Raw genomic sequence first — 20504 nt, 5'->3', positions numbered from 1 at the left:
TCTCCACTGGCCTGAACAAGTGCAAGTCCAACAACACTCAAGGAGCTCAACATTATCAAGACAAAGCAGCCTGCTTGGTTGACATCCTAACCACCACTGTAATTTGCCTATCGCCACAACAGGTCCACAACAGCCATCTCCCTGGCTCTATGCTCAACCCTGGAACACCTTGATACTTAAAACACCTATGTCAGACACCTATTCATAGACTACAGCTCAGCCTTCAACACCATTATTCCTACAAGACTCATCTCCAAACTTCGTGGCCTGGAGTTCGGCTCCTCCCACTGCAACTGGATCCTAGACTTCCTAGCGCATAGACTGCAGTCAGTAAGGATAGGCCACAACACCTCCTCCACGAACATCCTCATCACCGGTGCTCAGCAAGGCTGTGTCCTCAGCCCCTTACTATATTCCTTATACACCTATGACTGTGTGGCCAAATTCCCCTCCAACTCAATTTTCAATTTTGCTGATGACACCACCGTAGTGGGTCAGATCTCAAACAATGACGAGACATAGTACAGGAAAGAGATAGAAGAACTGGTGCGACAACAATAATCTCTCCCTCAATGTCAACAAGACGAAAGAGATTGTCATTGACTTTAGGAAGTGTAGTGGAGAACATGCCCCTGTCTACATCAACGGGGACGAAGCAGAGACAATCAAGAGCTTCAGGTTTTTAGGTGTGCAGATCACCAACAACCTGTCCTGGTCCCTCCATGCTGACACTATAGTTACGAAAGCCCACCAACTTTCTCAGGAGACTAAGAAAATTTGGCATGTCTGCTACAACTCTCACCAACTTCTACAGATCAAAGAACAAAGAAAATTACAGCACAGGAACAGACCCTTCGGCCCTCCAAGCCTGCACCGACCATGCGGCCCGACTTAACTAAAACCCCCTACCCTTCCGGGGACCATATCCCTCTATTCCCATCCTATTCTTGGACTTGTCAAGACACCCTTTAAAAGTCACTGCCGTATCCGCTTCCACTACCTCCCCGGCAACAAGTTCCAGGTACGCACTACTCCTGTGTAAAAAGATCTGCCTCGTACATCTCCTTCAAACCTTGCTCCTCGCACCTTAAACCTATGCCCCCTATTAATTGACTCTTCCACACTGGGAAAAAGCTTCTATCCATTCTGTCAATGCCTCTCATAATCTTGTAGACTTCTATCAGGTCTCCCCTCAATCTCCTTCGCTCCAGTGAGAACAAACCAAGTTTCTCCAATCTCTCCTCACAGCTAATGCCCTCCATACCAGGCAATATCCTGGTAAATCGTTTCTGTACCCTCTCCAAAGCCTCCACATCCTTCTGGTAGTGTGGCGACCAGAATTGAACACAATATTCCAAGTGCGGCCTAACTAAGGTTCTATAAAGCTGCAACATGACTTGCCAATTTTTAAACTCAATGTCCAGCCGATGAAGGCAAGCATGCCGTATGCCTTCTTGACTACCATCTCCACCTGCATTTTGCACTCTCTCCTTTCCTTCTCTATGAACGATATGCTTTGTCTGTTTTACGTGCAAGAAACAATACTTTTCACTGTCTACTAAAACATGACAATAATAAATCAAATCATGTTAAACATTCACACCCTCCACTAGACACAGTGGCAGCCATTTGCACCACCTTCAAGATGCACTGCAGCGACGCACCAATGTTCCTTCGACAGCACTTTGCAAACCCTCAACACCAATGACCTCGGACAAGGGTAGAAGACACATGGGAACACCACCGCTTGGAAATTCCCCTCCAAGTCACTCGCCATCCTGACTTGGAAATATATCGCCGTTCCTTCACTGTTAGTGGGTTAAAATCCTGGCAGCTGCTCCCAAACAGCACTGCGAGTGTACCAGCAGCTCAGGGACTGCAGCGGTTCAGGGGGCAGTTAATCACCACTTTCTCTGGGACAATTAGAGATGGGCATTAAATGCTGGCTAACCAGTGATGCCCACATTTTGTGAAAAGACACATTTTTAAAGACTCGCACTGTTTAATTCAAAAACTGGAGAACTTGAATTTTTTAATAAAATCAAAAAAGAAACATCAGGAATGGATTACAATTTATGCAAGCTGCTTCACCAATTCCCTTTGCTTCTGGAATATCATTCCTTAGTGACTAAGGGAGTAGAATTATCATCCATACATCTGACTGGTGTCCAACATCTCATGGGTCTGCAGTTATTTGAACTGGTTGCAAGACCAGCTACAAGTCTGCCCCAATTTTCCATTTAAAATTCAGCTACCCCACAATTTGTCTCAGATGAAAGTGTTAGTTTATCTGTGGAATGAAACTAGAGCCAGGTCCCTTGCACCACAGACGGTTCAGCTGTACAGGGGCAGCGGGGCAGGCAGTACAAAGACTGGAAGAGGAATAGTGAATCAATCGTTAGGGGAATGGAAGTGTCTTTCCAGCTGGAAGTGTGGATCCAGGAAGGTGTGTTGCATCCATGGTACCAGAGTCAAATATGTCACTGGATGGCTGCAGAACGCTGAGGGGTGGAGAGCAGAGGGTGAGGGGTGAATGGCCTGCATTGATGGTCCACATTGACACAAATAACATCGGCAGGAAAGGAGGATCTGATCCTGCAATCAGAATATAGGGAGCTGGGTAGGAAATTGGCAAACTGGCCTTCCAAAGTAGTAATCTCCGGATTACTCCCAGTACCACGCACAACTGAGTATAGAAATAGGAGGGTAAAACAGATGAATGTGTGGCAGGAAATAGTGCAGGAGTGAGGGCTTTAGATTATTGGGACATTATGGAACCAGCTCTGCAGGAGATGGGATCTCGAAAGTTGGATGTCATAGAGATTTACAGCATGGAAACAGGCCCTTCGGCCCAACTTGTCCATGCCGCCCTTTTTTTTAAACCCCTAAGCTAATCCCAATTGCCTGCATTTGGTCCATATCCCTTTATACCCATCATCAATGTGGATGGGTTCCACCTGCAATAGAGCTGGAACAGTGTGTGTGCATAAGTCATTGAAGGTGGCAAATCAGGTTGAGAGCAGTTAATAAAGCATCCTAGGCTTTACTAATAGGTATATTAAGCACAACAGCAAGGATGTTATGGAATCTGGGGTTAACTGTGCCCTACAACTGCTATTATCCTTCCTCCCAGAGGTGGAATCTCCATTCCAAGCAGGGAATGCTGCCAGGAGATTGGTGTTGAACTTGTATAAGACACTAGTTTGGCCTCAGCTGGAGCTTTGCGTCCAGTTCTGGGTGCCACACTTTAGGAAGGGCGTGAAGGCATTGGAGAAAGTTCAGAAAAGATTCATGAGAATAGTTCCAGGGTTGAGGAACTTTGATTATGAACTGGAGAAGTTAGGACTGTTCTCCTTGAAGGACCTTGAAGGCTTTTGCTACCAAATAAACCTGTTGGACTTTAACCTGGTGTTGTTAAACTTCTCCTTGAAGGAGACAGAGAGGAGATTTGATATAGGTATTCAAAACCAAGAGGGGCTGGACAAAGTAGATAAGGAGCAACAATTCCCATTCATTAAACAATCGACAACAAGAGGACACAGATTTAAAGTCATTGGCAAAAGAAACAAAAGCGAGTTGAGAAAAAACTTTTGTCACACAGTGAGTGGTTAGTGTCTGGAATGCTTTGCCCGAGAGTGGTGGAGGCAAATTCAATCGAAGCATTCAAAAGGGAATCAGACTTGTATCTGAAAAGAATGTGCAGGGTTATGCAGGGAAGAATAGCACTGAATGATTTGCTCCTGCAAAGATCCGTCTAGACATGATGGGTCGAATGGTCTCCTTTCTGCCCTGTAACAATTCTGAGATTCTGCGATACACCTCTGCCCTACAACTGCCATTATCCCTCCTCCCTGAGGTGGAATCTCCATTGCAAGCAGGGAATGCTGTCAGGACATTGCTGGCGGTTTGACCCAGAAAACCAGCAAGGATTGGCGAGGCATTGGGCTGAGATGATAAAAGATACGGATAAAGTAGACGTGGAGCGGATGCTTCCGCTGGTGGGGCATTCTAGGACGAGAGGTCATAGTTTTAAGATAAGGGGTAGCAAACTTAAAACAGAGTTGAGGAGAAAGTACTTCTCCCAAAAGGGTTGTGAATCTGCGGAATTCGCTACCCCAAAGTGAGGTGGATGCTGGGACAGAGAGTAAATTTAAGGAGGAGTTAAGACAGATTTTTAATTGGTAATGTGTTGAAAGGTTATGGGGGGGGGGGGAGGCAGGAAAATGGGGATGAGGAGCATATCAGCCATGATCGAATGGCAGAGCGGACTCGATGGGTTGAATGGCCTAATTCTGCTCCTATATCCTATGAACTTATGAGTGAAACTGCTGTTTCCTAAAGACATGCCAGGGTTGCATCAGGTCCATTGTCCTGGATACTCAGCAGTCACAGCAGGCGTTGAAAAATCCTCTCGTGTCTCATTTCTCAAAATGAAAATACCTGCGCTTTCCTTCTCCAGGTGCAGGGCCCTGCTTCGCTGACATTATTAATGCTTGTGGAGGGAGGTCAGCAGTCGGGGGAAAGTAGGGGGTAGGGGTAATAAGAGCACCCTTGTTCAGGCTGGGACTGGTCAGAGGCAGTTGGTCTGAGCAGCAAGTCAGGAAAGAACTCGGGCATTCAGTGATGAGAGACAGGAAAATAAAGAGATCAGAGAACGTATCAAACCCTGGTCAATGGGGGAAATGCAGCCCACCTTCAAGTTATCTCATCAAAAAAGCTGCTGCTAAATCCCAAAAGTGTTATCCCCAGATTCCATTCTGAAACTTTTATATATATTCAGTATATTCACAAACAAAATTCACAGCCGTGACATGGAATAGCTACCGTTTAATTCAAAATACTCCTCCATCTAACTATATAATACCAAAAATATTTCAAATAAAAAATGTTAAGGTTTTTTGCATCGTCTCTGGCTCCTGTAAGTGCGCACACAGACAGACACAGACAGACACAGACAGACACAGACAGACACAGACAGACACAGACAGACACAGACAGACACAGACAGGGCCAGACCACCCGTACACTTTCGTCGCATAGCCCACCACCAGTCACAGTCCTGGCTACTGCATTTTAGTGCCGGTGGGACTGGGCGACAGCAAATAACAGCACCTTCAGGAAAAATGGCAGCATTTCCAATGAAAAGAAACAGATCGGAATGTCAGCTTCCGAGGAGAAAACCCCTGCTCACTTCCCATCTTCTCTCTTGGAGCTCTGCTCACCGAGTTCCAGTGTTATTGCCAGCCTGAGATGCCATCCCAGAGTCTGCATCAAGATTCTCGTCTGTGAAGCTCTCCAGCTCTCGGCTTAGGTCTGCGCTCTCCCGGTCACTGGCCTCACCCTCTGAGCCTGAGCTGGCATTAGACAGATCCTTGTCCTGTGCTGCCAATGGATTGAGGACCTCCTCGGAGGTTACTCCACCGCCATCATCCTTTAAGCTGCTGCGGTTCGGAAGGAAGCTGCAAATCAGACCAGCTCTCCGTGTGAAATCGTTTTCCTTGATCTTCAAATACTCCACCCCTCCTGGATAGAAAACACCAATTCACATTCATTACTACAGATCTGAATCCAAACCAACCTGCCCCCCATTACTGAAGGCAGCTTGCTATTCATAGAAGCTAATGAAGCAGTTCACATGACTCATTCCAGAACAAAAACACACAGTCCTGTCATTGCCAGCTGAAGCTCAGTGGGTGGTGCTCTTGCCTCTAAATCAGAAGGTTGTGTCTTCAAACCCCATTCCAGAAACATCAGCACATAATCCAAGCTGACACTCCAGGCAGTGCTGAGGGAGCACTACACAGTTGGAGGTACCAGCTTTCAGATGAGGCATTAAACTAAGGCCCCCACAGTGGTCTGTCCTCAATACTGTACTGCACAATTTTACCGTGACTTCCTCAGATGGTTTATGACTCCAGTTCCACATCAACTTTACTGGATTGTATGTGCTAAATGGTGGCCCAGTACATGAACTATTAACCTCTGCCACAACTGCCCTCTCAGCTGAATGTAAGTTATGCCATGCTACTATTTTGAAGAGCAGGATAGTTCTCCCCGGTGCCCTGGCCAATATTAGTTCCAAACATTTATTAATATATCCGGAACAGATATTCGGGCATGGTCTGAATAGATCGAGCAGCTTCCTTCTGTGCTGTACTGACTCTATGGTCACTGTTTGCTCTGTGCAATCTAACTGCTGCCTTTCATACATGACTAAAGTGACAACATAACACAGTGTGTACTTGGTTGTAAAGTCCTTTGGGAGAGCCTAAGAGCACGAAAGGTGCTAGAGAAACACAAGTATTTCTTTCATCCATTGGAATCCAATGGTTTCTAAACAAATTCCAAACTTTTAGCTTTCACTACCCTACCTGAAGTCTATTCCATGCAATGGATCAGATGCTGTGTGGAGAACCTCTTGATAGCCAACCTAAACCTTTTTAGCCTCCTGTCAGATCAATATATGTTCAGTAGAGATTTACTATTCAATACGATGCAGAGACCAGGACCAATAGTCCAAAAAAAATGGATGTTCAAGTCATATCGTGCCAATTTGAGAAATTTAATTTGGTTTCACAAAATCTGGAATTAAAATGTTCCTTTCAATACAAGTGACCATGAAGCTGTTAGATTGTCATAAAAACCCACTAATGTCTTTTAGGTAAGGAAGTCTGCTGTCTTTACCCAGTTGGGACTCGAGCCCTATCCCAATGTGGTTTACTCTTAACTACCCTCTAAGCTTAGCTTAGTTGTATCAAACTGCTCCTCAAGGTAACTAGGGATGGTTCATTAGTCCTGGCTTAGACAAAGTGGCTCACATCCAGAGAATCAGTAATAAAAAATTTCTGAAATCCCCTCTCAGGCTGAACACAAAACAGGGTCTGGGTTAAATATAGTCTTTAAGCTGTCCCAGCGAATGAACAAAACTGGTTGGGAGCATCCTCAGGACTGCACAGCCTGCAGGATAGGAATGTCTCCCTTCCTCTTGCTTATCAGAACCACACAGTGCTCAAGGCTCACAATGCTCTGACCCAGCACTGAACTGCACAAATTTACCAAGGCTTCCTCAGACTTAATAACTCCAGTCACTAACTTTACTGCATTCATGTCAAATGGTTACCCAACCATGAATGAGAACGATTAACCGCTGCCTTGCCTGCAGTGCACCCAGCATCTCCATGTTTACATTAGTTTGAGTGACAACAGGAAATGTTAGGGATGTAGAAACAAACAAACATAAATTAAAAGAGGCAGGAAATATTTGGGAGACAGGGAAAAACAGTCTGCGGTTGTTGTGTACTCTTAGAAAAGGATTGTCACTGTACCTTCAGAATTAGGAGAGGATTTGCCTCGGCTCCCCATCCACTAAGGGCCATGGGAGAGATCAGTAAGAAGTCTCACAACACCAGGTTAAAGTCCAACAGGTTTATTTGGAATCACGAGCTTTCGGTGAGTCACCTGAAGAAGGAGCAGCGCTCCGAAAGCTCGTGATTCCAAATAAACCTGTTGGACTTTAACCTGGTGTTGTGAGACTTCTTACTGTGCCTACCCCAGTCCCAACGCCGGCATCTCCACATCATGGGAAAGATGGAAGGGGAAATGAGGCAGAATTGCTGTCCCTGCTTCAACAACTCCCGCTGGGAACACACATGGAGCTGTTGAAGGAGGAAAGGACTGAGCTTATTGTCAACCAAAATGCTGACAGATTTTAAAACGGAAGATGGGATATGGGTGAAGGTTCATCAGTTGCTGCATTCATGCAACTATGAGCAGTTAGTTTTGGGAGGGGAAAGAAAGTAACGGGAACAGAATCAATCAAACCTGTGCTCTCTTCTCCTTCCTTCTTCTCACTCAGGAATGTTCGCTTCATCAGCAACTTCTTTGTCGTGTGGCATTTGTATTTGAGTGATGGCTTATCTTCCAACTCAGGATCTGAAACAAAACTCAGGTCTTGAGATATTTTAGCCTTGACTATATTCCCTAGTGTCAGTCAGAGCCAAAGAGAATGGGCCAGGAGAATGAAGCAGTTAACACAATATAATCACCTGATAACAGCAAACATCACTTGTACTGCTGAGGACAAAATTCCTAAAGTTTCTTAATTGTCTTCAGACTTTGTCCGGTCATTGAGTTATCTTAAATTTTATTTATTATTGTCACAGGCTTACATTAACACTGCAATGAAGTTCCTGTGAAAATCCCCTAGCTGCCACACAACAGCACCAGTTCAGGTACACTGAGGGAGAATTTAGCATGGCCAAAACACCTAACCAGCATGTCTTTCGGACTGTGGGAGGAAGCCCATGCAGATTCAACACAGTGACCTGGGAATCAAACCCGGGTGACACCATGAAGCCGGGAATCGAACCCGGGTGCCTGGCGCTCTGAGACAGCAGGGATAACCACTGTGCCACCCTACTATTCTTCTTACCATTACTCCCAGAAGCTTTTGGGTCTTTCTATACTTATTCAGTTTGATTTATTGTATAATTATGTCTCATACTTCCTCAATAACAATTGCAATGACAACATTTAGCTTACTGGAGCTCATTCTTCTAATATATTTATGGTAATTTGAGTGAGTGCATGATTATTTTACCCCATTTACCCTGCCTGGTAAATTATTCCAAACATCATTCATGCAACAGTAAGCAGTTACAGTCAAGGAAGCAGCAGAAAGAGGAAAACAGGAAGAAAGAGAATCAAAGTATTTCCTTCTCACTCAGGGTCTGCCGAGGCTCAATCTGTAGCACCCTTGCCTCTGAATCAGGAGGTCATGAGTTCAAGCGTCACCCCATAGTCCAGTGCACATAATTTAGGCAGACACCACAGCTCTGCTTTGTCAAAGGTGCTGTATTTCAAACAAGACATTAACCCAATCCCTTCTGTCCTCTCAGGTGGCTATAAAATATCCCATGGCATTATCTGAAGAAAAACAGGAGAGCTCACCCAGTGAGTTCTGATGAACATTCACCCCTCAACCCACATCCAAATTAATCTTTTTTTGCAGGATCTTTGTGCTCAAATTTCCTACATGACAACAGAAAAATCTCAAGCGTAAAGAATATTTGGAATAGATTTACCAGGCAGAATAAACAGGGAAAACATTGGGCCCACTCAAACTACCATAAATAAACTTCAGACATGAGCTTTAATGAGCTAAATGGCTTTCATCATCCCGATTGCTTTGTGGATCCTGTGTCTTCTATAAAGCTTCCTCTCTGCTGTCCCATCAAATGCCTTTCTCAGGGGCAATTAGGGATGGTTAATAAACGTTGGCCTTGCCAGCAAAACCCACTTCCCATGAATGAATAAATTTCAAAAAAGCTTACAACATGTACTAGACACAGAGTGGGTGAGATACAGAGTAAAGCTCCAACTACACTATCCCATCAAACACTCCCAGGACAGGAACAGCACAGAATTGGATACAAAGTAAAGCTCCAACTACACTATCCTATCAAACACTTCCAATGCAGGGACAGCACGGGGTTAGATACAGAGTAAAGCTCCATCTACACTGTCCCCATCAAACACTCCCAGAGCAGGTACAGTTGAGTACAGGGGAAACACTGCTTGCTCACCAATGAGGAGAAAGTGGGAAGAACAAAACTTTAAAAAATGAGAGGGAGTGACTTTGTCAGTGCAGTGCAGTGTGTCACACTCCAGCTTGTTTGAAACAGCAAGGTAGGAAAATAGTTGTGTATTTTAAGAACAACAAACTTCCATTGAAGAATATTAGTAGTAGAAGCTTGAGTAGACAAATGGCTCCTCAGCCTCTTCTACCATTCAATAATCTTCTACCCTCTAATCCATTTTCCTATCTATCCCTATATTTATTTAACACCTTTCACACCTCAGGACGACTAAAAGCACTTCACAGCCAATGGAGTACTTTCTAAAGTAGTCACTGTTGTAAGAAAGGGTAGTGGAAGCAAAAAGCCTCACATTATTTAAAAATACTTGGGATACGCACTTGAAATGTCATAAAGACTACAGACCAAAACTGGAAATATAGTGTTCAATTCTGGTCGCCACACTACCAGAAGGATGTAGAGGCTTTGGAGAGGGTACAGAAAAGATTTACCAGGGTGTTGCCTGGTATGGAGGGTATTAGCTATGTGGAGAGGTTGGAGAAACTTGGTTTGTTCTCACTGGAGCGACGGAGGTTGAGGGGAGACCTGATAGAAGTCTACAAGATTATGAGAGGCATGGACAGAGTGGATAGTCAGAAGCTTTTTCCCAGGGTGGAATTATTAGGGGGCATAGGTTTAAGGTGCAAGGGGCAAGGTTTAAAGGAAACGTACGAGGCAGATTTTTTACACAGAGAGTAGTGGTGCCTGGAACTCGTTGCCAGCGGAGGTAGTGGAAGTGGATACGGTAGTGACTTTTAAGGGGCGTCTTGACAGGTACAAGAATAGGATGGGAATAGCGGGATATGGTCCCCAGAAGGGTAGAGGGTTTTAGTTAAGTCAGGCAGCATGGTCGGTGCAGGCTTGGAGGGCTGAAGGGCCTGTTCCTGTGCTGTAATTTTCTTTGTTTTTTGTTCTTTGTCTTTGAAAGTTGAGTTAGGGTGGATGGCGCGTTTTCAGCCAGTAAAGACTCGATTGGCTGAATGGCCACCTCCTGTACTTTCAATTTGTATGAAATAAAGCAACCAGTTTGCGCACAGAAAGTTCCTGGAATTAACCAGATCTGTTTTAGTGGTGACGATTGAGGGATAAATATTGGCCAGCACACCTGCTCTTCTTCAAAATAGTGCCATGAGATCTCTCATGCCATCTGAGAGAACAGGTGGAGGCCTTGGTATAACAACGCATCTGAAAGACGGTACCTTTGATAGTAAAGCACTCCCTCAATACTGTAATGCAGTGTTTGCTTTGATTTGTGTGCTCGAGTATCAGGAATGGGACTTGAGCATTAGTCTCTCACAGTATATTCATTATAGTTTTCATAACAGACCACACTTGCCTGGTTCAGAAGTCTCTTCAAATATCACACACGTTCCAAGCACATCTAATAATGGAATAAACAGTTCAAGTTAGCGGACACTCAATTTGCTTGATACGTGTACACCCTCATCCACATTCAGTCTCACTCGGTTCTCTTCTGGTGTATAACTTCACAGGCAGTGCTGTGACAAATGGGAACTTGTCTCAATAGCCCATGGATCTATACAAAATGTAAATTAAGTTCAAATACAGAATCAGTGCAATGTTTACAGGGGGCTTAAAAAGTTTAAGAATACAGAACGGGCCTGAAACATAACTGGCAGACACAAAATCTTTACCCCGAGTTATACGAGTTCTGCAATAAATTAAATGAATGCACTTCCTTTAGTTCCCTCCAGTTCCTGTTATTTGTACATGGCAGTCCTCATTACTGATCATCTCCTCACCTGAGCCTCTCCAGCATGGGTTGCATGGCAGTAAGGAAAGCCCTTGTTCCTCTTGAGCCCATGACACACGAAAACATTAACACCCCACCTGGTGCCCCAGCAACGCCAATGATCACATCCAGCATCTTCCTGGTATTGAGAGCCTAGTACTAGCCCACCCGGGCTGTTCATCCATATCTGTCCCCAGCAATAACCACTGCATAAAACACTTGATGGAAATGAAACACTGGCCTTCATACTCTCCAGCAAACACGCATCTGTCCACCTGCATAATTGGCTGCTCAGTGTCTATTCCCTGGGGAGAGAAAGGGGAGAGAACCTCAAATGTTTCAGGCGAATTAGAAATGGTTCAAGCAAACCCAAAGTGAACAGACTGCATTAAACTTGGAGCCTGCTCCCTAATCCTAGAAACATAGGAGCTGCTAGTGTCTATTGAGTTTTCCTTCTATCATACTGGTTGCTGCATTATACAACATCCATGGAATTGTTGACTAATCACAGCAATCAATCTTTCACAATTAATCTACCCCGACACCAGTGAAAAATTCTGGGAACCTTATGGCCAACGTAACCCATTCCTCCCCAGCAAGATACAATGGCCAGTCATATTTCAAGTGACTCACGTATTCCAGAAGCATGATTTTCCAATTTGCAATAGAAGGAATCAATACGGACTGCTTCCACCATTATCCAGATCATGTTCTGACTTCATGGAATCTGAGAGTGGGTTCAGCAGGGCAATCTTGATTCCATACAGTATCATATGAAGCAGCTCCCACAAATGGAGGAAAAGGTTCAATGTCTGCGTGCTTGCTCCAAACGAGGCAAGAGATCACACATATTCCCCTGCTTGCTCAGTGGCCTACATGGATACCAGCTGGGAATAAAATTTCCCTACCAGTCAAAAGAACTGCGAGTATGCTTTGCACATTCAAAGAACAAGAGTCCACTGAGGAGGTGAAAGGATAAATGACAATGTGCGACCCACTGAGCGATTCAGCCCTATAACAATGGATCAATAAAACAGCAAAATAAGTTTGTATAGCAATGGACAGACACTGATCAGATGAGCAGATCATTCATGTACTCAGGACATGATAAAGAAAAGATTTGTATTGATAAAGAACCAATTATGACCATAGGATGTCCCAAAATATTTTGCAGCCAATTAAGTACTTTTGAAGTGCAGTCATTGCAATAATGTAAAAAGTGCAGCAACCAATTTACACACAGCAAGCTCCCACAAACACTGAGATAACTGACCAGGTCAATGTTTTTTTTTAAGATGTTGGTAGAGGAATAAATATTGGCCAGGACATCCAGGAAAACTCCCTGATTTTTCTTCAAATCATCTCATGAGATTTCTTTATGTTACTTGAGAGGGTTAATGTCTCAACTGAAAGGCGGCACAGCACCTCTGAGAATGCCGTCTTTCAGTTGAGACATTAACCCTCCCGAATACCACATTGGAATGAAGGCCTAGTTTTTGTGCTGAAGTCTCTGGGTTGGAACTTGAACCCACAACTTTTTGACTCTGAGGCAAGATTTCTACCCACTAAGCCACAGAGTTTGATCAAGAGTTTACTCTACTGGGAAACTCCTCCTAAACAGCAGATAACAAATGCTGTCAGCCAGGGGGATGAGCCCATTTTCCCACAGTATACTGCGGAACTCAGGACACGATACCAGTCTCAGAGAACGGTTAACATAGAAACAGGGCTTCGGTTATATACATGACACTTGGCTGACAGTCACAGCACCTTGTGTGCACTTACCACAATCTTGCATTCATTCCTACACTTCAATAGGAAGTCTGGGTCAATGATCCCGGACAGTTCCACCACAACCAGCTGCTCCTGTGGATTTTAAAAACAGGGGACAATCAGCTCAGCAGAGAAAGCCATCAAGGAACCTTTTCCATCAGCACATAAAACAAGTGAGTCCAGGAAGGGAGGCTACATCAACACCAGGATTGTTTAGCCATTCTAGAAACTTATTGGCAGTCGATCTTCCCCGATTGCCTGGGATGGGAGGGAGGGTTCGTTGGAAAGGGAGCAAAGAAACAACATCCTCAGGTTGCACTTTGAGACAGGTTTTTTTGTGTAGTCACTATTATAATATAGGAAATGCAGCAATTAATTTAAAGTTGGGATAGATAGATTTTTGGTCCCTCAGGGAATTAAGGGATATGAAGAGCGGGAGGTAAATGGAATTGAGGTCCATGGTCAGCCAGGATCATATTGAAGTGAAGGTTCACCAGACTCATTCCTGGGATGACAGGATTATCATAGAGAGGTTGGGTGGACTGGACCTGTATTCACTAGAATTTAGAAGAACGAGAGGGGTTTTAATTGAAATGTATGAAATTATGACAGGGCTGGACAGACTAGATGCAGGGATGATGTTTCCCCTGGCTGTTGGGGGGAGGGGGGGGGGTGTCTAGAACAAGGGGCCACCCTCTGAGGATATAGGGGTAGACCATTTATTTATGACTAAGATGAGAAGAAATTTCTTCACTCAGAGGGCGATGAACCTATGGAATTCTCTAACACAGGAGGCTGTGGAGGCCAAGTCATGACTATATCAAAGAAGGAAATAGAGATTTCTAACTCTAAAGGTGTCTTTTTATAAATTTATTAGTGTCACAAGTAGGCTTACACTAGCACTGCAATGAGGTTACTATGAAACTCCCCAAGTCGCCACACTCCAGCGCCTGTTCGGGTACACTGAGGGAGAATTTAGCATGGCCGATGCACTTAACCATCACGTCTTTCGGACTATGGGAGGAAACCGGAGCACTCAGAGGAAGCCCAAGCAGACATGGGGAGAATGTGTGGACTCCGCGCAGACAGTAACCCAAACCAGGAATCGAACCCAGTTTCCTGGCGCTGTGAGACAGCAGTGCTAACCACTGTGCCATGCTGTGTCATGGGATATGCAGAGGCTTAGGACATATATGCAGAAAGCATGGGAATATAGTGAGAGATAGATGATCAGCCAAAATCATACTGAATGCCGGAACAGGCAGGAACGGCTGAATGGCCTACTCCTGCTCCAATTTCAATTTGTTCACAGCAAGGCCCCACAAACAGGAATGAGATAGACGTGTAGATTTTATTTTCGTGGTACTAGTAGAAAGGAGTACAGGCAGAACTCCGGCTCTTCATCAGACAGTGTTAGGGCATTTTGACAGCCACCTGAACCATGGAAAGGGGAGGATGAAGCTCAGGCTTTTGGCTATTAGCCACCCTTTGCCGGTGCTGTGCAAGGCTCAGGGCCTGGACTTGGAACTGGGGCCTATGGGCTCCTCCATTGAGCTCAGCCAGAGAAATAGTATCGGCCGACTCGGGGATGGTACTTTTTCCCTTTAATCACAGCCCCGCGTCCTGTTGGTCGAGGTTCAGAGCCGCCAAGGGAATGAACCGGGCCTCGGGCTGGGCTACACCGAGCCGAGCTGTACCGTACCGCACCGGGCTGGGCTGTACCGGCTCCAGCCGAGTCTCACCTCCTCCTCCCAGTCCTCATCCTCCGGCTCCTGCACCTTCCCCGTCGCCATCTTTCTACCGCTCTGCCAGTGTCTCCAATCCTGTACTCCAGGACTGTCAAACGATCGCCGAACCACATCTCCAGGACCTCCAATCAAATTGTGATCGACTCATCCAGTACCCCCAATCGATTGTCGAACAACTCCTCCAGATTTTCCTATCAAACCCCGATCGTGCTCTTCAGAATTCAAGTCATCCCCATCCACTTCTTTAACTAGAGCCATCAAACTTGAGACATCCATCAGGCAGCATTAGAAAAAATACATAAATAGCCCTTAGTAACTGAACTGAGGATCTGTTTGATGTGGATTATTTTGCACATGTAAAGGCCTCAAGACACCCAAACTTCCCTCACATCCAGCTCTTCAAACTTTGCAGAGGCAGACAGTGACAGCACATTAATAAGAAAAGGTCAGACACATATCTTTAAGTTGCTTTATTTTACAGTCAATAAACATACAGAAACAGTTCTTATCAGACTCACTTAATTCAATCAGTACAAGATATCTCCATATCATAATACAAAATATTGAATAGGTGGGGGCTATTCTTCCCACATCAATGTTGCCTCGGTCCATAAGGAGGCACACATTCTCCTTTTGTGCCCGGTGAAAGCTTCTATTCATAATCGTCTGTTTGAAAACTTGACAATCCATTGGTATCAGTCTCTGTTCACACTTCACAGCCAGAAGGGCAATGTCAGCAGAAACAGCTACTGGAATGACTGGATCCAGGATCAACAATTTCCCAACAAAATGAGTGTTGAAATCGTTATCCATTACCACCATCACAAATTATATGGTATACATTCTTTAAAGATTAACTTCCTGCAATTTGGGTTATTTTCATCAAAGAAACACAGACTGAAAGGAAATAGAACATTTTTGAAACTACTGAGAGAATCTTTTGTCGAGCTGCGTTGGTTAAAGTTAGATTAATAGGTAGCATTCCCTATTCACCCTGCACCCCCGACTGAGTCATAGCACTCTGGAACAAATTATCACAGAATGGATGGAGGGTCAATACACTGCAATCCTTTAAATATTTGTCCAGTTCCCATTTGAAGGGACCTCAATTTAAGTGGTTTATGGTTGCTTGTAGGGTAGCTGGAATCAGAGGGTCTCTGATTATCACAATCTCATGGAGTTTACTTACATATTTACACTTCAATACATTTATATATTGGTTTTTAACCCAATTTGATAGTATACATTCTTCCACCTACCAAACTCGATGATCAACATAGTGATATATGCCAATGCAGTGACTGAATTTTCCTGCTTGACTTTTGGATGTTATTGTGTTTAGCTAGGCATTGGACAGATAAAGGCACACTCTTGTCCTTAGGTCCTCTGATAGGAATGGTCAATGATCTTGAACGCAAGGGAAACGTCCAGCATAATCCTTAAAATATTGAACTTAGCTGTATTCAAACTCACCACAAGGTGTGCAATTGCACAAAAATAAATCTGAAATTCTTAAGAAGCCGAGTATTCCGACATTTGAACTCTAGCCAATTCTGTAGTTTCCAACGTGGGACAGCTGTCCAGCAGATAATTAGTGATCCACAAGCAATGACAACAGACCGGTGTTGTACTTGTTAATTCTCAGATACTTTCGACCAGTTTGCTTACTCCAAGGTTTTATCCCGGTGCCCTTATTTGCAAGATGGACAAAGGACAAACACAAGTAAAGGTTCAACAAGTTTATTAATAACACTATTAACCCTTAAATTACCCACATAAAACAAGAGGATACCCCGGATTCAAGTATACTACCCGCAAAGATGGCTTGGTTAAACTGCAGGCTGGATTCTCTGAGTCCCTCTGGTCCGTCGTCACGAAGGTGAGTCTCGATGGCAGCTCCTTCCTTCTCTGGTCAGTCTTCCGAATGGTCAAGGTCGTCTCCCTCGTCAAGTCTTCGCTGCTCGTGTGTCTGAAAATGTGTCCCTTTATCCCCCCGCCTGCTTGCCTTTCCAGAAACTTCTCTGGCTTCCGGCCAATGAGGTCCCAGGAGGGGGTTCCAATACCCAGTGGGTTTTTTTATGTCTGCCTGACAGAACACCAGGATCCGCCCCCAGGTGTCCCTCTCCATGTTGTTGCTTACATGTAACCTGTTATCAGATAAGCTAACTGCAGGAACTCTCGGTGACAGAAAGTCTGGCCCGATCTGGGCTTCTAACAATAGGCTGGTGCATTTCAATAGGGTGCAATGATCTCCTGCTCAGTATCAGTAGAGTGCAACGACCTTTGATGGGTGATTGATGGGTCAGGCCCAGACATGTTTGTGTATTTGTACAAATGACCTGCCCGAGGTTTGACTGTGTTTGATTTTAATATGCCCAATTCTTTAATTTAGGATATCCAATTTTATCAGCCTTAAAACGAGGCCATGTTTATATTACCACATATGGTATACCCACAAATTAGCATTATCCATATTTGGATACGCTGAAGCTTAGATCAGAACATTTCCAGCATTCAAGGAAGGAATTGGTATGAATCCACCTCTAAGTTCCATTCCATTTTGCACTGCTTGAAACCTCCTCACTCAAAGACATGAAGGATTGATGGTGTAGGAAATATAAACAAGATTCCCCCACCTTTTTTATAGTCACTCTGGTGTTTCTGAACATACAGATTGGAATAGGATTAACATCCCATCGGCTCCAACTATCAGGGGTAACGGTTTTGTTGGTACAGTTCCTACTAAAGGGATAAATCACCCAGGATTCTTGCTCCTGAATATTAACTCCTAGAAAATTTATATATATGTGGAATTTGGTTTAGGGCTTTACTTGGCTCTGTTGCCACTTTTTCAAATTGCAAGATCCTGACAACACTTATTGAGTCAATAAGTCCAAGAGACAGAAACAGATAGGAGGAATACAGCACAAATAAATGTAACACTTGTCTAGCAAGACACTGTGCTATCCTTAGATCTCAGTAATCCTACAATAATGTCAAATTGCCTTTGTATGTTACATCAGACGTCAATATACTTGGAGGAGATAACAAGTACCAGCTTCAAATCCCACCATGGCAGATGGTGAAATTTGAATTCAATAAAAAATCTGGAATCAAAAGTCTAATGATGTCCATGAAACCATTGTCAATTGTCACTGGAAAGAACTCCCCATCTGGTTCACTGATGTCCTTTAGGGAAGGAAATCTGCATCCTTACCTGGTCTGGCCTATATGTGACTCCAGACCCACAACAATGTGATTAACTCTGAGCTGCCCTCTGAAATGGCCAAGCAAACCACTCAGTTCAAAGTTTTTTTTGCATCCGTATTTACTGAGGAAACGGGCATGGAGTCTACGGAAATAGGGCAAACTGGTAGGGAGGCCATGGAACCTTTACAGATTAAAGGGGAGGAGGTGCTCGCTGTCTTGAGGCAAATCAGAGTGGATAAATCCCCAGGACCGGACAGGGTATTCCCACGGACCTTGAGGGAAGCTAGTGTTGAACTTGCAGGGGCCCTGGCAGACATATTTAAAATGTCAGTATTCACGGGGGAGGTGCCGGATGATTGGAGGGTGGCTCATGTTGTTCCGTTGTTTAAAAAAGGTTCCAAAAGAAATCCGGGAAATTATCGGCCAGTAAGTTTGACGTCGGTGGTGGGCAAGTTATTGGAAGGTGTGATACGGGATAGGATCTTCAAATATTTGGATAGACAGGGACTTATTAGGGAGAGTCAACATGGCTTTGTGCATGGTAGGTCATGTTTGACCAATCTATTAGAGTTTTTCGAGGAGGTTACCAGGAAAGTGGATGAAGGGAAGGCGGTGGATGTTGTCTACCTGGATTTCAGCAAGGCCTTTGACAAGGTCCCTCATGGGAGGTTAGTTAGGAAGGTTCAGTCGCTAGGTATACATGGGGAGGTAGTAAATTGGATAAGACACTGGCTCAATGGAAGAAGCCAGAGAGTGGTTGTGGAGGATTGCTTCTCTGAGTGGAGGCCTGTGACTAGTGGTGTGCCGCAGGGATCGGTGTTGGGTCCATTGTTGTTTGTCATCTATATCAATGATCTGGATGATAATGTGGTCAATTGGATCAGCAAGTTTGCTGATGATACAAAGATTGGAGGTGTAGTGGACAGTGAGGAAGGTTTTCAAAGCTTGCAGAGGGATTTGGACCAACTAGAAAAATGGGCTGAAAAATGGCAAATGGAATTTAACGCAGACAAGTGTGAGATATTGCACTTTGGAAGGACAAATCAAAGTAGAACGTACAGGGTAAATGGTAGGACTCTGAAGAGTGCAGTTGAACAGAGGGATCTGGGAATACAGGTACAGAATTCCCTAAAAGTGACGTCACAGGTGGATAGGGTCGTAAAGAGTGCCTTTGGTACATTGGCCTTTATAAATCGGAGTATCGAGTATAAAAGTTGGAGTGTTATGGTAAGGTTATATAAGGCATTGGTGAGGCCGAATTTGGAGTATTGTGTACAGTTTTGGTCACCGAGTTACAGGAAGGCTGTAAATAAGATTGAAAGAGTGCAGAGAAGGTTCACAAGGATGTTGCCGGGACTTGAGAAGCTGAGTTACAGAGAGAGATTGAATAGGTTGGGACTTTATTCCCTGGAGCGTAGAAGATTGAGGGGAGATTTGATAGAGGTGTATAAGATTTTGATGGGTATAGATAGAGTGAATGCAAGCAGGCTTTTTCCGCTGAGGCTAGGGGAGAAAAAAACCAGAGGGCATGGGTTAAGGGTGAAAGGAGAAAAGTTTAAAGGGAATATTAGGGGGGGCTTCTTCACACAGAGAGTGGTGGGAGTGTGGAATGAGCTGCCGGATAAAGTGGTAAATGCTTTTAACATTTAAGAAAAACTTGGACGGGTTCATGGATGAGAGGGGTGTGGAGGGATATGGTCCAAGTGCAGGTCAGTGGGACTAGGCATAAAATGGTTCGGCACAGACAAGAAGGGCCAAAAGGCCTGTTTCTGAGCTGTAATTTTCTATGGTTCTATGGGCAATTAGGGATGGGTATTAAATGCTGCCCACATCCCATGAATGAACAAAAGATGTCTCAAAGTACTTCACAGTAAATGAGATAATTCTGAATTGCAGCCACTGTTGTAGTGTAGGAAGCATGGCAGCCAATTTATGCACAGTAAAATCCCACAAACAGCTAGAAAGTAATAAACATATGTGTTATTTAGTGACGTTGATTGAGGAATAAATGTCGATCAGGACATCAGGAAACAGTCCTGCTTTTCTTCAAAGTAATGCCAAGGGAGTGCTGATGTCCAGCGGGCAAGGTAAGAAGGGACTCTCCTTAGCATCTCATTCAAAAGATAGGACCTCCGACAGTGTAGCACTCCCTTAGTGTACTGGGATTGAATCCACCAAATAACTCGGCTAAGAATGTTATCGCCGCATATAGCTGCCTCCATATGGAGAAATTCAATTAGTATGTGATATCCCCATCCATGCAAGATGGGGGGAAACAGTAGTGAGGGTGAGTTGTTTGCAAGTGTTAAAGCGTGCAGCAGGTCAGTGAATAAACTTGGTGTGATTAATTACCAATGTAATATATCACATTGAAATATGCTTCAG

The 20504-nt window shown here is 44.3% G+C and overlaps 1 protein-coding gene across 1 annotated transcript; it reads right to left on the bottom strand.

Annotated features, from left to right (window-relative positions):
• Positions 1 to 2014: 2014 nt before the first annotated feature.
• gtf3c6 (general transcription factor IIIC, polypeptide 6, alpha) lies at positions 2015 to 15062 on the bottom strand. Its single transcript, XM_078235736.1, has 6 exons — positions 14904 to 15062; positions 13174 to 13254; positions 11630 to 11693; positions 10972 to 11016; positions 7822 to 7932; positions 2015 to 5523 (listed from the first exon to the last, which is right to left on the bottom strand). Exons 1-6 carry the CDS (start codon positions 14952 to 14954, stop codon positions 5219 to 5221), a joined length of 657 nt encoding a protein of 218 aa, XP_078091862.1. The 5' UTR covers positions 14955 to 15062; the 3' UTR covers positions 2015 to 5218.
• Positions 15063 to 20504: the final 5442 nt, after the last annotated feature.

The sequence above is a fragment of the Mustelus asterias genome, chromosome 19, assembly GCF_964213995.1.
Source record: "Mustelus asterias chromosome 19, sMusAst1.hap1.1, whole genome shotgun sequence".
Taxonomy (NCBI): domain Eukaryota; kingdom Metazoa; phylum Chordata; class Chondrichthyes; order Carcharhiniformes; family Triakidae; genus Mustelus; species Mustelus asterias.
Note: the sequence above shows the minus strand (reverse complement) of the source record. Positions and strands in the feature narration are given on the sequence as shown.